The sequence below is a fragment of the Metopolophium dirhodum genome, chromosome 7 (assembly GCF_019925205.1).
Source record: "Metopolophium dirhodum isolate CAU chromosome 7, ASM1992520v1, whole genome shotgun sequence".
Taxonomy (NCBI): Eukaryota; Metazoa; Arthropoda; class Insecta; order Hemiptera; family Aphididae; genus Metopolophium; species Metopolophium dirhodum.
In genome coordinates, this window is record NC_083566.1 from 22,790,807 (window position 1) to 22,804,376 (window position 13,570).

The 13,570-nt window shown below is 30.5% G+C and overlaps 1 protein-coding gene across 2 annotated transcripts; it reads left to right on the forward strand.

Annotated features, from left to right (window-relative positions):
- The first annotated feature begins 845 nt into the window (after positions 1–845).
- On the forward strand, positions 846–13,033 carry LOC132949463 (uncharacterized). Of its 2 annotated transcripts, XM_061020373.1 has the most exons (4): positions 846–901; positions 7,290–7,902; positions 9,911–10,870; positions 12,573–13,033. In XM_061020373.1, exons 2-4 carry the CDS (start codon positions 7,340–7,342, stop codon positions 12,769–12,771), a joined length of 1,722 nt encoding a protein of 573 aa, XP_060876356.1. In that variant the 5' UTR covers positions 846–901; positions 7,290–7,339; the 3' UTR covers positions 12,772–13,033. The 2 variants fall into 2 exon arrangements, with proteins under 2 accessions (XP_060876356.1, XP_060876354.1); XM_061020371.1 differs by lacking the exon at positions 846–901 and having other exon boundaries at positions 7,250–7,902.
- The last annotated feature ends 537 nt before the right edge of the window (positions 13,034–13,570 follow it).

Below are 13,570 nucleotides of genomic sequence, written 5' to 3' on the forward strand. Positions count from 1 at the left end.
ATGTATATACCTATAGTACATATATGTACATATTTATATAAGTATCTAAACAGGATAAAGTACTTTGTATTCCTCGCTTATATGGTAAAATACCTATAATAATATTAAAAAAAATATCGATATATTTAATAGATATCTGTACCTACTTTAATACTATTTTCAGTATTAAACGAATGTTTTTTATAATTGTATTGACAAGGGATGCACACATGCATCCAAAAATGTATTATTTTTAAAAATATCACATTTTTGACCTCAAACTTTTATTTTTATGTAAAATTAATTAAATATACAAACACAATTCGTACAGCAATTTTACAAAAATGATCTGTTATTCATAGGATTGTCGTGATGAATTTATAAAATAAGTTAGTTATTAATATTCTTCTAAATATATTCAACGGTTTTATGAACATATTATAATTGTAGACAAGATACGTGTTTGGTTACAAAATACTAGGGCATCATCTTTCGTTTTCTCATCAGTGTTTGATAGTCAGGTAACACTATATATATATTTCTTATACTATTACTTCCTTACCACCAATTTATTAACCTCGGAAGACCTTCCATCTCTTCCTCCCGTTGGGAGGTAATTGTATTATGGTGGCAGATACAGAAGTAGATTATTTTTTGAATTGACATCAACGACTATTTCAACCGCAGTAGTTGATTTGTGTTACACACACGACCACCACGTCCGCTCCGTGAGAAAAAAATCATAAGCAATTAAATAATTTAAATGATATTTAATATTATAAAATTTTGATCAAGACGTCCATTTCTTTGATATTTTTTTTGTGTTTTAATTTTTTTTTGTAAGTAATATTATAAAGTGGATTTTATGGCATTCAAGAATATCTTCAATTAATTCTAGAATATACAAAATCAAACTATAATGGTGAGTTCACTCAAGCTAAATAATTCTTAATATTTTTCGTAAGGTAAATATTTTGAGTTATTAACCAGCGTTAAATCATTTATACGACAAATAAATAAATATTTAACTCACATTATAATACAATATTACCTAGATGGTTATTGAAATAACAATGATGTACAAAAAATTAATTTTTCAATAATTTTAGAATACTCAATTTTAGAACACTGTATGATTTTATACCTATTTGGTTAAAAAATATCGAAATTAAAAAAAATCCATTAAAACTTAAAACATAAAATAAGAATACATACATGTCCCAACATGTTCATGTATATTCTGAAGGATTATTATTCCAGAAATATTAGATTGCGTAATTAGTAAATCCTTGTAAATTGTATTGATTTATCATTGTGTATGGCCATGTCGAATAGAATTTAAACAATTTTAAATCCAATGTGATAAGTTTCTTACATTTTTTACACGATTCTATAGTATACAAATTTCAAATATTTACAATTATAATAAGTCCCTTTTGATTACAAATTTAAAATATATTCATGTTTTTGATCTCTAAAACCAATTTGTTTGTATTGCCAGTTTCTCATTTTATTCTTTCAAACAGTTTTATTTTATAAAAGTAGCTCCTTGTCCTGATACTGTGGTGTGTATTGGCATAAACTTATAAATATAATTTTATATTTTATACTATAATGAATACATTTTAAATTTAACTCAATACAATCTATTTGGTACGAAAATGTATATTCGTACTTGCAAATCATAACTTTTGTACTAATTCAAACGTGATTCAAAATAACTTAATTTAATTACAACTACTAACCTAACCATTGAATACTAATACAATTTGTATCAACATAAATTATAATGATAGATCACTTTGTAAATTATGTATTTATGTCCAATGTACATATAGTGCCGTTTAGATTAATAATTAAGTACACATCGAAAAAACACATACAATCAGTGTTAGGTGATTTTTATAATACATTTAATTGTAGGTACCCTTAGCGTTTTTACTATATATTTTTAGCTCGTATTAAATAACAGCGTGGTTGTAAAAATCATTGAGATAAAATAAAAACATTTAGTTGAATTTATTTAATAGCAACGCCAACGAGTTCGGCCTTTTTATACCTACTAAATAAGGGATAACGAAATCACTAGGTAACAGTATCCAAGCAAACACTGATATATCTAAAAAAATACTTAATAAATAAAAACTTTAAAAACAAACACTTACAAAATGGGTAATGGTGCATTACTGTACTGAAATTTTATTTGAAGTCTTTACGTATACGTTTATTGTGGAGAGCTAAGGAAATGTACGTAATAAAGTAAAAGCAGAGTTCTGTCAATATAATATATTAAGGACTAAAGCACTACTTACCAGTTAGACTTGAGTGAAAATGTTTTTGTTAGTGTTGTTTTTTTTCCGAACACACATGAATCACCCTCGTTGTTTACTATTATATATATCTATAACAGTATTGACTATCGTGGCAAGTACCATAAAACCGAGTGTTATAATGAAATGTTTTAAAATACCTACCGATACACCAATAATAATTATTATATAACATTAAAAGATGTATTATGTATAATATACATTTACTTGCCTATCTAAATTTAAACTTGAACATAAATGTACTAGTTCTAATATGCCTATCTGAACGCAATGAGTTATAATGAGTAAATTTTTTAATGGTTGTATATATAAGACATATTTTAAACGAATCAACATGTAGTGAACAAATGTTAGTATTATTGCTATTATTCTTAAAAATAATATGTTGGTGTTTTAAATTATAAATATAAATAATACACTCTATCAGAATTATGGAAATCATAAAACTTTTGATTACCTATGAGTAAAATCTAAGCTAAATATTATAAAAACTAAATCTTATGATGAATACGTAGTACCTATACATGCAATATTAGCCTAACGGTTGTCGGTTAAATTAATTAAGTCCCATTATTCAAAATGTTCGTTATTAGTTTCCGTAAGACCATATTAATTTAGCTAGATGTGTTTATAAAAAACGAATTTATAAAATCAAGGACTTGTTTTTTTATAGTACAAATAATATTACATTACATTGTTTTAAATAATTGTGATATAAATGTTATTCAAACTAAACGTATATTCATGTCTCTAATATTAAATTTTATTAAAATATTATATTCTTATAAAAACATAATATCAACGTAAGGTAGGTATTAATCATTTAGAATGAGCTCTAATGATTTAAAATATACTGTAATGTTTTAAACGTTGATAGCTATTAGCTATATTAAATTGAATGCTAATTTATTATTGAAGTTACAAATATTTCTGTACTATTAGTAATTACATGCTTAGTGATCTTACTTATTAGTTATTGGTCATACGTTTATAACTTATAATATTAGATATAGGTTATGGTATTAAAAAAAAAAAAAATATTATTATTCGATATTTAATTTGTCACTATTAATATTAATATGTCAATTTTTTTAAGATGAACAAGATCAACCAATGGTGATTATTTTTAATGAATTTTTTCCTTTGAACAGTATTTTATAGAGTTGATAACAATAAAAAAGTATACATTGGTACTTACAAAACTCGCAAAAAATCAATATTTTTATTGTTTCTTTAGAGTTTAGATCTATTCTGATCATTTCTGCAAAAAGTCTAAAAAAAAAACATCGTTATAGTCAATATATAGTTTCGAACGATTCCGACCCTCGTGTATGACCGAGTTTTACAAATACAGATAAGCATCATTACAAAAAAAAAAAATATATAGGTATATCGAATGATTGTTATTTTTATTTTCCTTATATAATGTGAAAGTGCCTATTGTTGTTGGACGGTCATGTTCCGGAAAATTTTATATTTTTTTTCTCCCTAATCATGATGCTTGTACAATACGCTATGCGCTAACCAATGATATTATTTATTTCTTATACCCACAGAAAAATAGTGACAAAAATATATACATCCCATTAATTTATATATTTTTTATTAAAAATATATTTTTGGGTGATAAAGTTTAACATTTTCACTGTTCAACGGTATTGAACGCTGGACTGTAGTCTATTCTGGATAGAAAACGGGAAGGTAAGTAATAATATAAATCTTTAATATCATTATTATAAATATTATGTAGGTAGGTACTGTATTTAAAAGTTGTAATAATTCAATATTAGTTTGTAATTTGTATCTATAAAAAGTTAAATATAAATTCAGATCGTATAGGTTAATAATTAAAAATATCTATTCATATTAGTTTCAGAACAAAACAATCAACTATATATTATATTATATAAACCAGTGGCGTATTTACGGTCCGGACCCCATTATTGGCTCCATAAATACCTATCTAAGCATCTAATATATATATATAAATATATTCTTAAGCGGAGCCCCCCCACTTAAATTTGTTTGGATAATTAACTGGATCCCCTCCATAAAAAATTCCTAAATACGCCACTGATAGGTATATGCACAAGAAAAAATAAATATTTCAATACTCTTCATCAAATATAATAATAAAAAAATAACTTTATAAACTAATATACATTATGGACAAATATAATAATAATAAAAATTGTACGCAAGTACAATAAATTATAGATAATAACCCTTATGTTTTTTAGTTTTTCTCAATTATTTCCGTATTAAATTATAAATATAATAAACGTACATTATAAACATACAAAAATTAACACAATATTTATAATTGAAATTGTATATTATTATGGAACATACTAGAAGTCCCTATTTTGATAGTCAATAATACAAATAAAACCATATTATTAAAATTAACATTTTTGTTCTTTTGACTGAATAAGTTCCATATAATAATTAAAAAAAATTAACATACGATAATTATATAACGTTTAATATTATATTATATAATATAAGTAACGATTTGGATATGATATAATATAGGGGTCACCAACTAATTTTAACGGGGGTCCATTTTGAAACTTACCAGACTTCCCACATACCAAAACACATTTAAATACCCAATGACTGTTTTCACACATTAACAACAATCATACTAAATCGTAATAATAAACGTACTTTGGAAATTCTTAGATATCGTTTTTAAGACATATGATAAATTGATAACGCAGCGGCGCGAGCGTCCAACGTGAGGTACTGTATAATATTGTACTAACGTACCTATCAGACAACTTTTCAGAATCATTTTTTGCTCCTATGGGCTATGTAACGCTCGGCGAAGGAGACACGTATATAATATATATGTATACCATACTCACAATATCGGAAAATATTTGTATTCGTCATTTTATTATAAATATGTAATGTAAAAAATATAATATACATTTCATAATTACGCAGCTACTATAGGGTCCGTAAAAAATGTGTCTGTGGTCCGAATATGGACCGAGGTCCGCCAGTTATGGTGACCCCCCCGATATAATAGGTACAAGTGTACAACACTGATTATGGGCAATGATACATTTTCCCGATGGTAAATTCTTCTGGGTCTACTTCTGCAGTACTTCAGTGAAGGGTATAATATTATGTAAGCTCTCCTGAGTCTGCAATAACATCGTTTCTATATTATAATTGTATCATTAAATAGAATATAATATGAACATAGGTACACAATTCAAAATAGTCAAGTACCTATATAATTTATAGTCAGCCGACCTGGGTTCGATCCTCGGTCATGGGTGGTATTTTTCTTCGGACAAGTCACGGTGTCCGGAGAACAAGTACCACCATCCCCCACCCGGGCATAGCAGATACCCACGGGTGCCCAAATCAAAAATTCTGCCAAAACTAACACATACGTGTTCCTCCCCCTACCGCCATAAAAACCTACAAAACAAAAATAGCCAATGGCCTTAGTTGCCGGGCTCAAGACCAATTTAAAAAAAAAAAAATTAAAAAAATTAAATATAAATCAATTTCTTTAGCTGTGGGCTATAATTATATCCGATATACTAATAGTTAAAATGTAATATGCATTTTCAACATTTTTACGATAATATGAATATACTAATTTAAATAAGTTAAGTGTATAATATTACATAAATTATAGAAAATAATAAAAAAAATAATAATTTCTTCAAGTAAACATAATATTGACCTGGGAGAGTTTACACAATAAATTCCTTCATGGAAAACATAATGTTGACCCAAGTAAGTTCAATAATTTTAAAAATTTGAAGAGTTTACCACGGCTCACTGATCTCATGGCTCAGGTCTTAGACTAAGGATGACTACGGATTCAGTAATGGTTATTTCAACAACCGCCTGTATTGTTAAGCTATTCGAGACCAGAAAGTACAAAATTATTTGAAATTGTGATTATTCAATCGAGGCGTAGGTGGTAAGCACACATATGCTAATTTTTTTTTTTAAATTAAAATATAATTACAATCTCTACACATTTGGTACAATCAATAATTTTGATTAAAGATAATAATATAGATAGCGAGACTATCGGATATTGGGAGGGAACTCTGTAATGCCACCAGAAATGTTATTTTCTTACAGTAAATATATTATTGTCATAACTTAGGTATATTATATTATCTTATATTCTATAAGAAGAATTTCCTACTTTTCGCTATACTTAATTGTTTTCACTGTTAACACATTTCGCCATTTTCATTTTTGCTGTTTATTTTTCGCGATCTCAACTGGCACCACTTGCTTCACTTAATAATTATGAATAAAATCATGAAATCCCGTAATCCATTTTTGGAAAAGTGCATTTTAGCTGTTATTTTATCAGCAGCATGGTTATTAGAAAATAAACGTTCCTAGGACCGTGTGTCGACGCCGTAAAACATAATCATACGGCGGAACATGTTAAAAATTCGTTAATATCATTCGGTGATTAATTATTAAACGGTTATATTTTATATTGTTGTGTACACGCGATAACAATGGTCGGACGAATTTCGAACTCTACGGACTGTGTCAGCAGTGCTCATGAAATCGCGTCAAAAACCTCCGTTGCAGTATTATTGTACATCCTATATAGGTATATCATAAGACGACATTTGGTTGCAATAATATAATATTATTATTATTGTTACTATTAATAATGATTCGGCTGTACTGCAGCCTTATAATTTACGTCGAATAATAACTGTTGAAAAGTGCAACAGGTTTCACTTTCCGCGCGACGGACGCGCCTCACCTATATATTACTATATATGTATACTGTATATATCTCATTTATACTTATACTTACCTACCTATCTGTATATTGTGAAACATGTGTTGTTTTTGTTCGGAGATCGGTGGAATCGAATATTAACGGTGTAGCACAAACATAATAATAATATAATGTTATTTTTGATGATCTCATGAATAGTTCTCATTCCAAAGAGTGTTGTTGTTCCGCAGGCTTGAAACCGAACGGAGGAGAAGACGAGGACCGACCCGTGCTGGCAACCATGAACGTCGTGAAGATATTGGCGATCGTCGTTGTGACTTCCGTCGTGACGCTCCTGTGCATCCGTTCCGGTCAAGCGATGTCCAAGACCCCTGGAACCGTTTACAACAAGACCGGCGACAAATCGGATCCCCGGGACCGAGGGAAACTTTCGTCGGTGACCGTGACTTCCAACACCATCACGCCGAAAGCGGCAGACGGCCCGGTTGACGGACAGCAGGAAGTTCGGACAATCGTCCACGTCGTAACCCCGGAACCGAACCGAGAACAGAAATTGAAGAACGAAAACCAAACAACCACTACTATTACTGCTGAACCCTTACAGCTGGCCACCAGCAGGTCTATAACCACCGGGTCAATCGGCGAAAATCACATCAGGTTACTCGGACCTTTGGTGTCCGGCAGGAGAGCGTCACCAATAGTAGTCCGGGGAAAGTTGATAGGACAAATACCGCACCCGTCCAACCATCGAGGCAGTAATGGCGTTTCCGTCGTGGACGACGACGATGACGATAACGAGGCCGATATTATCGTCGACGCCGATGTGTATCACTTGAACAATAGGTACGAAATTTACTCCGAGTGTTACTTTTGTATAACTCAAGGCTGGCAAGTCAATGATTTTTTTTAACTCACTGAAGTTAAGGTAGTATACACCAATAATAAAAAGTTACAAGTTAAAAGTTAATTTAACTATAGGTTAACTCAATTAAGTTAAAAGTTAATACACTCTTTTTCTATGAAAAAAGTTAATTTGTTTATACACCGCTAGCGTACTTAATTTTTTTCCAGCCCAAAACTAAATTGTAGACTATATTATACTATATAGTGTTTATACTTTATACAGTATTTTCCTTATAAGTTAAATTTGAATGATATACATTTTTAACTTTAAACAATTCACGGCAAATATTTTTTTACATGAAAACGAATAGACTGAAATAGTGAAGTATAATAAAATGAATAACAAAATAAATTAACTAAACTTACTTCTTGAAATTAAAAACTAATTCGTTAATTTTACGTTAATTAAAAAAGAAATTTAGTAAATTACCAGTTAAGTTAATAAAAAGCCAAAAGTAACTAGTTAAGTTAAAAAGTTAAAATAAAATAAGTTAAAATAAAATTAACTTTTTAACTTAACTTTAACTTTTTAACTCGTTAATGCCCAGTTTTGGACTATAATAACTTGTAATGTGCCCATAAATAGGCGCCAAAATACTAAAACGCCCATTCATCACATCTTTTTCACATATTATTATAAGATTTTTTTTTTGTTAATAGAATAGGTACAACATTTTAATGGATGGTCCCTAACAAAAGTTATTGATTTTAGTTATAATCTTATTTTTAAATTTTTGAACACGATTAATCATAAATAGTATTTATTGTGTTAAATTTATTGAGTTTATATTACATACTTTTATAATTAATCTATTCCAATTAAAAATGATGAATACAAAACCCACTTTTTTACTCCCATCTTAAGAGAAACGATTTATTTTATAAAATATAATAATAGTAGGTATGCTATTATACTATGAGAAATATCGATATAATAAATTGCACGCAACACCCGTAAGTATATAATCATAAATATACCGAATTAAAGTATCCCCAGCATTCACATAATAGTAGCTACATAAATATATTAAAGTCTACCCTTGGAAGGACGTGTTAAACCATCATCCTCACTGCCGCTGGGGAAGCTTAAACACACCCTGCAGATCACTAGCGTTTGTCCGATTCCAAAGAAAAATGCATAATAGACAGCGATGGCTCGGGGGGGGGGGGGCTGGTCCGAATGGCATTGTTTTCCAGAATGATAATATTATATCCTGTTCTGTTAGGGCAGGGATACATTAGAATTACGATTTCGTTTAATCACGTTAGGTAATACGAAATTGGTTCCCTGGTCAAATAAAGACTTTATTATGTACACATTTGTTCCCGATAAAAATCGCCTATCATTAAAATATAAACAACTGTTCGAATTGGTTCCCATATTATGTACAAACAGTATTCTTATGATATTTTATTAGGTTTTACAACGCCTGGGAAAGTTTATAAATATAATATTATATATCTAATAGATTACTGAAAACGAAAAGTGTATATTGGTAAAAATATTGAAAATTGATTGAATGCCAAATTTTGAACTTACAAGTTACATTTCGTCAAAAATATGTTGTAAATGCATGTCACATTATTTTTTTAAAAATATATTTTATTATAATCAACCGACTTATTATGATACCATATTATTGGTATTATTATTAGAATTGACACATACGTAGATACCTATATAGCATGTATTATTATGTATAAAAATTGACTATGGCAACACTCTTAACCGTATATAATACAATATGGCCATATTGGTATTCCAGACAGTCCTAACTCTGTGAAAAAATGGCAAAGACATTTTTAGTTGAATATATTATTTTCATAGTAATTTGAAAAGTTAATTGAACGTAGTTGTATCATCATTATTGAAACTCTTTGGAACCAATTCGATAATTACGTAATAATCGTCCATCACGTTAATGCTACACACGCCTTATTATTACAGACAAATGGGCCACAGCGATTACTCGGCCGTCGACACGGACATATCAGTGGCCGAAGAAGACGGCTCGACCGGCTACCACGATTCGTACGACGTGGGCTACAACAACAGGCCGATCGGTAACCCCAACGACGGGACCGGATGGAGCCCGGCCGGCCAGCCGGGAGGTTACGGTGCGGGCGTGGTGCCGACCATGGGCCGGCCGCCGTACGGCATGGCGGCGCCGTATCCGTATCCAGCCGGCCAGATAGTGGCGCCCGGTTACAAGCATCACGTGACGTACAACAGCAACATGCCGCCGGCGTACGCGAACAGCCACCGCCCCGCTGGACAGTACAACATGCAAAGCAACTTGCACCAACAGGTGCAGATGATGTACGACAAAGTTGACTGGCACAAGGTCGGCATACTGGCGCTGGTCAAGCTCGGCCTGGCCAAGCTCAAGGCGTTCGGGTTTCTCAAGATCCTGTTCCTGCTGGTGTTCAAGCTCAAGATGTTCCTGATCGCAATGTTTTTCAAGTTCCTGTTGATCGCCAAGCTGATGAAGCTGTTCAAGTTGCTCATGTTACCGCTCGTCCTGATAACGCTACTGCCGTTAATCATGTCGCTGTTCTCGGCCCCGATGCTCGTTGGCGGGATCCTGTCCATCCCGAGACGCATAATCGAATTTCTAACAGAACCGATGTACGTACCAGCGGCGGCCACCGCGGCCACCAAACTATACACGGATCCCACCGCGCTTCCAGGCACGGTGGTCGGAAAAAACGGAGGTCTGCTGCCGTCGCTAAATAAACCCGAAGACTCGCCGGTGCACGATAAGCGCCGGTTGGAGATGTTGGAGCTCTTCGACCCAGCCCTGACCGTATTCCAGAAGGTGTTGGACTCGGAAAAGTGCGTGGAAAGAATAGCATGTCGGATGGCAGTTGTGGAAAAGACCGGCATACTTCCAGTTTGGATTAATTGGTAATGAGTTTATTAATATTATGACACTATGTATTGGTTTTATGGTTATTTTTTATGACATGAATATGTATTTTTTGGCCTGGAGTCCATCTCAAACTATTTGCAAGATGTTTTTTTGGGACACTAATTCTCGTTATCATTGGTTACTATCACCTACCTGAACCCCTAAATAATAATATACATAATATTAGTGTTGGCCAACGATATAATTTTCAATATCGATATCGTATTTTTTCCCCCGATATCGATATCGAAGCATATTAAAAATTTAAAACATTAAAAGTACAGAATGCATATTATATTATGAGTGTAAATTAATTATTAAATATAATTATTTCTATTACCATATCATTTTGGAGCCCTGCATTTATAGATAATTGTATAGAGTGAGCGGTACATCTAACTAAATATGTTTGATCCATGGAATTTATAGCTTTGACCATATTCGCAGCATTATCACATACAACAGCACTAACTTTATTTTCAATGTTCCAAAATTTAAGAATAGATTTTAAATTGTTGACGATATTTATTGAAGTATGGGACTCAGGAACTTCTACTGTTTCTAAAATGCGTGTACGTAAACACCACTTTTCTAAATAATGACAAGTTACACCTAAATAACTATAATTTGCCAGTGACGTCCAAAAATCAATTGTTATACAAACATGTGAAATATTTTTTAAGAAACATTTTTTTTAAATTTAGTTTTATACTGTTTACTCAGTTTAGTGTTTAATCACACCGATATTGCGATATTTTCGATAATTATTTTTAGATATCGATATCAAAATAATTGAAAAATACCCACGATATCGATATCGTATCGAATTATCGATATCGTTGGCCAACACTACATAATATACCTATTGAAATAATTGAAATAATTTCCTGGAAATTCAAACAATGTGTTTAATATCCATTGTCTTACCCAACGGGAACATTTATGTTTTCTGAATATTATAAGTTAACCCTAATTATAACTATACCTATCCAATCATCTGGAAACTTGTGTTTTGAACAAAATAAATGCTACAAAATGGTTTGGAGTCTTAGGTTTACACTTTTTTTTCTTAATGCATTACCCATGGGTAATTTTTCTATGTTCTAAATATTGTTTCTGCCATTTCCTGTATGGAAATAACGCCACAAATAAACTAAAATATTCAAGCGTGTAATATGGCTCTGCCTAGGATCTAGTAGCTAGTAAGGTGTCCTTTCCTCCCCCGTTATATGTTTAGACACAATTGGTAAAAAATATTTACAATATTATCTTACCTTACCACCCACCCCTCCTCACCAAAAATTAAATAATTAATTCAAGTTACGCTACTGGCCATAAAATACTACTATACCTACTACCCCTCATAAAATTATCAGGTCTGGCAACTGTATACTATTCAGTGACTTTTTTTTTAAACATTATTGTTTATTACCATATAAGTTCATATTATTATAGTAATTTTTTAGTGACAATAAAATTTTTCTTTTATTCTACGTGTGATTTAACTATCTCGTTGATATAAAATCCATTTTGCTCGGGTTACAATGAATTTCAAATTTTTGAATACAAAACATGATAATATAAGATTATAATATTATTTTATATAATAATAATATTATACCTAATACTATTATTGCTAATTATTTATTATTATTTTTATATTTTATTGCACAATTGACTTACACTTTTTTTTTTTAGGATGCTTTATCGAGTATCAAAGGTTATTCCAAATGATAAACTACAATCTTATCTCAAAGCGTATTCCGATGTAAATAATGTGATTTACAACAAGTCGGATAATCCTGAAAATTGGGCAACATGGTGCTCAGATCGATACGACTGCAATATTACTAACACTACTAATACGGCAACAAATGTGATAGATGCAGTAAAATAATTACAATAATAATTCATCATCATTAGTATTTGGTGTATTCTTCTCGTTTGGTTTATTCAACAGTTTGTTAAAATATGTAAATTCTAAGAGTAGATTTTAAACAATGATGTCTTGTACATATTTTAATTTAACACAAAACATTTTCCCACGAAAAACGTTTATTCCTATTAGATTTAATTTGTAATTATATTGTAGAGTTATGTACTTAAATTATAATATATATGCTCATAATAGTACACAATGGTGTTATTATGTACTCAATAAACGCTTAATTAATGTACATTGGAATTGCTGTTATCTTGATTTACAAAAATCCAAACCAAATTACGTTTTATATATTTATAATCAGTTATAAAAAAGGTATATTTTAGTATGTTTATGAATGGTACATACATTTTTAAGAAACATTAAAATAATATCACAATTTAATAGTATTTATATTTTATAACGTTATTAATTTATAAGTAAAAATATTATAAATTCTGAGCGGAGAGTTGAATGTACTTGATTTTTACAATGTTTTTAAAAAAACATTTTTTTTTTTTTTTTTTTTTTATTATTATCATCTTTTGGAGGAGTAAAATTGATTTGATTTTCAACTTTGAGGGTGGTTTTTGGTAGAAAATTGGATCTAATTGGTGTTTTGGGATAGGTAATTGTTTAGCATTGAATTCAAGTTTAACATACAAGGCAAAGAAAGGTGTGTTCGTGATATAGGTATGTAATTTTTTGATATTATACTTTCAGAGTTTGTAACAAACGTTATGTATACCTATTATAACGTAAAATGTTACCCAAG

Excerpts from the sequence above, each read along its gene's own strand:
- LOC132949463 (XM_061020371.1), top strand. The coding sequence starts at position 7,250 with ATGAATAGTTCTCATTCCAAAGAGTGTTGTTGTTCCGCAGGCTTGAAA. Across the intron at positions 7,903-9,910 it reads GTGTATCACTTGAACAATAG|ACAAATGGGCCACAGCGATT; the intron begins GTACGAAATTTA and ends TTATTATTACAG. Across the intron at positions 10,871-12,572 it reads CTTCCAGTTTGGATTAATTG|GATGCTTTATCGAGTATCAA; the intron begins GTAATGAGTTTA and ends TTTTTTTTTTAG.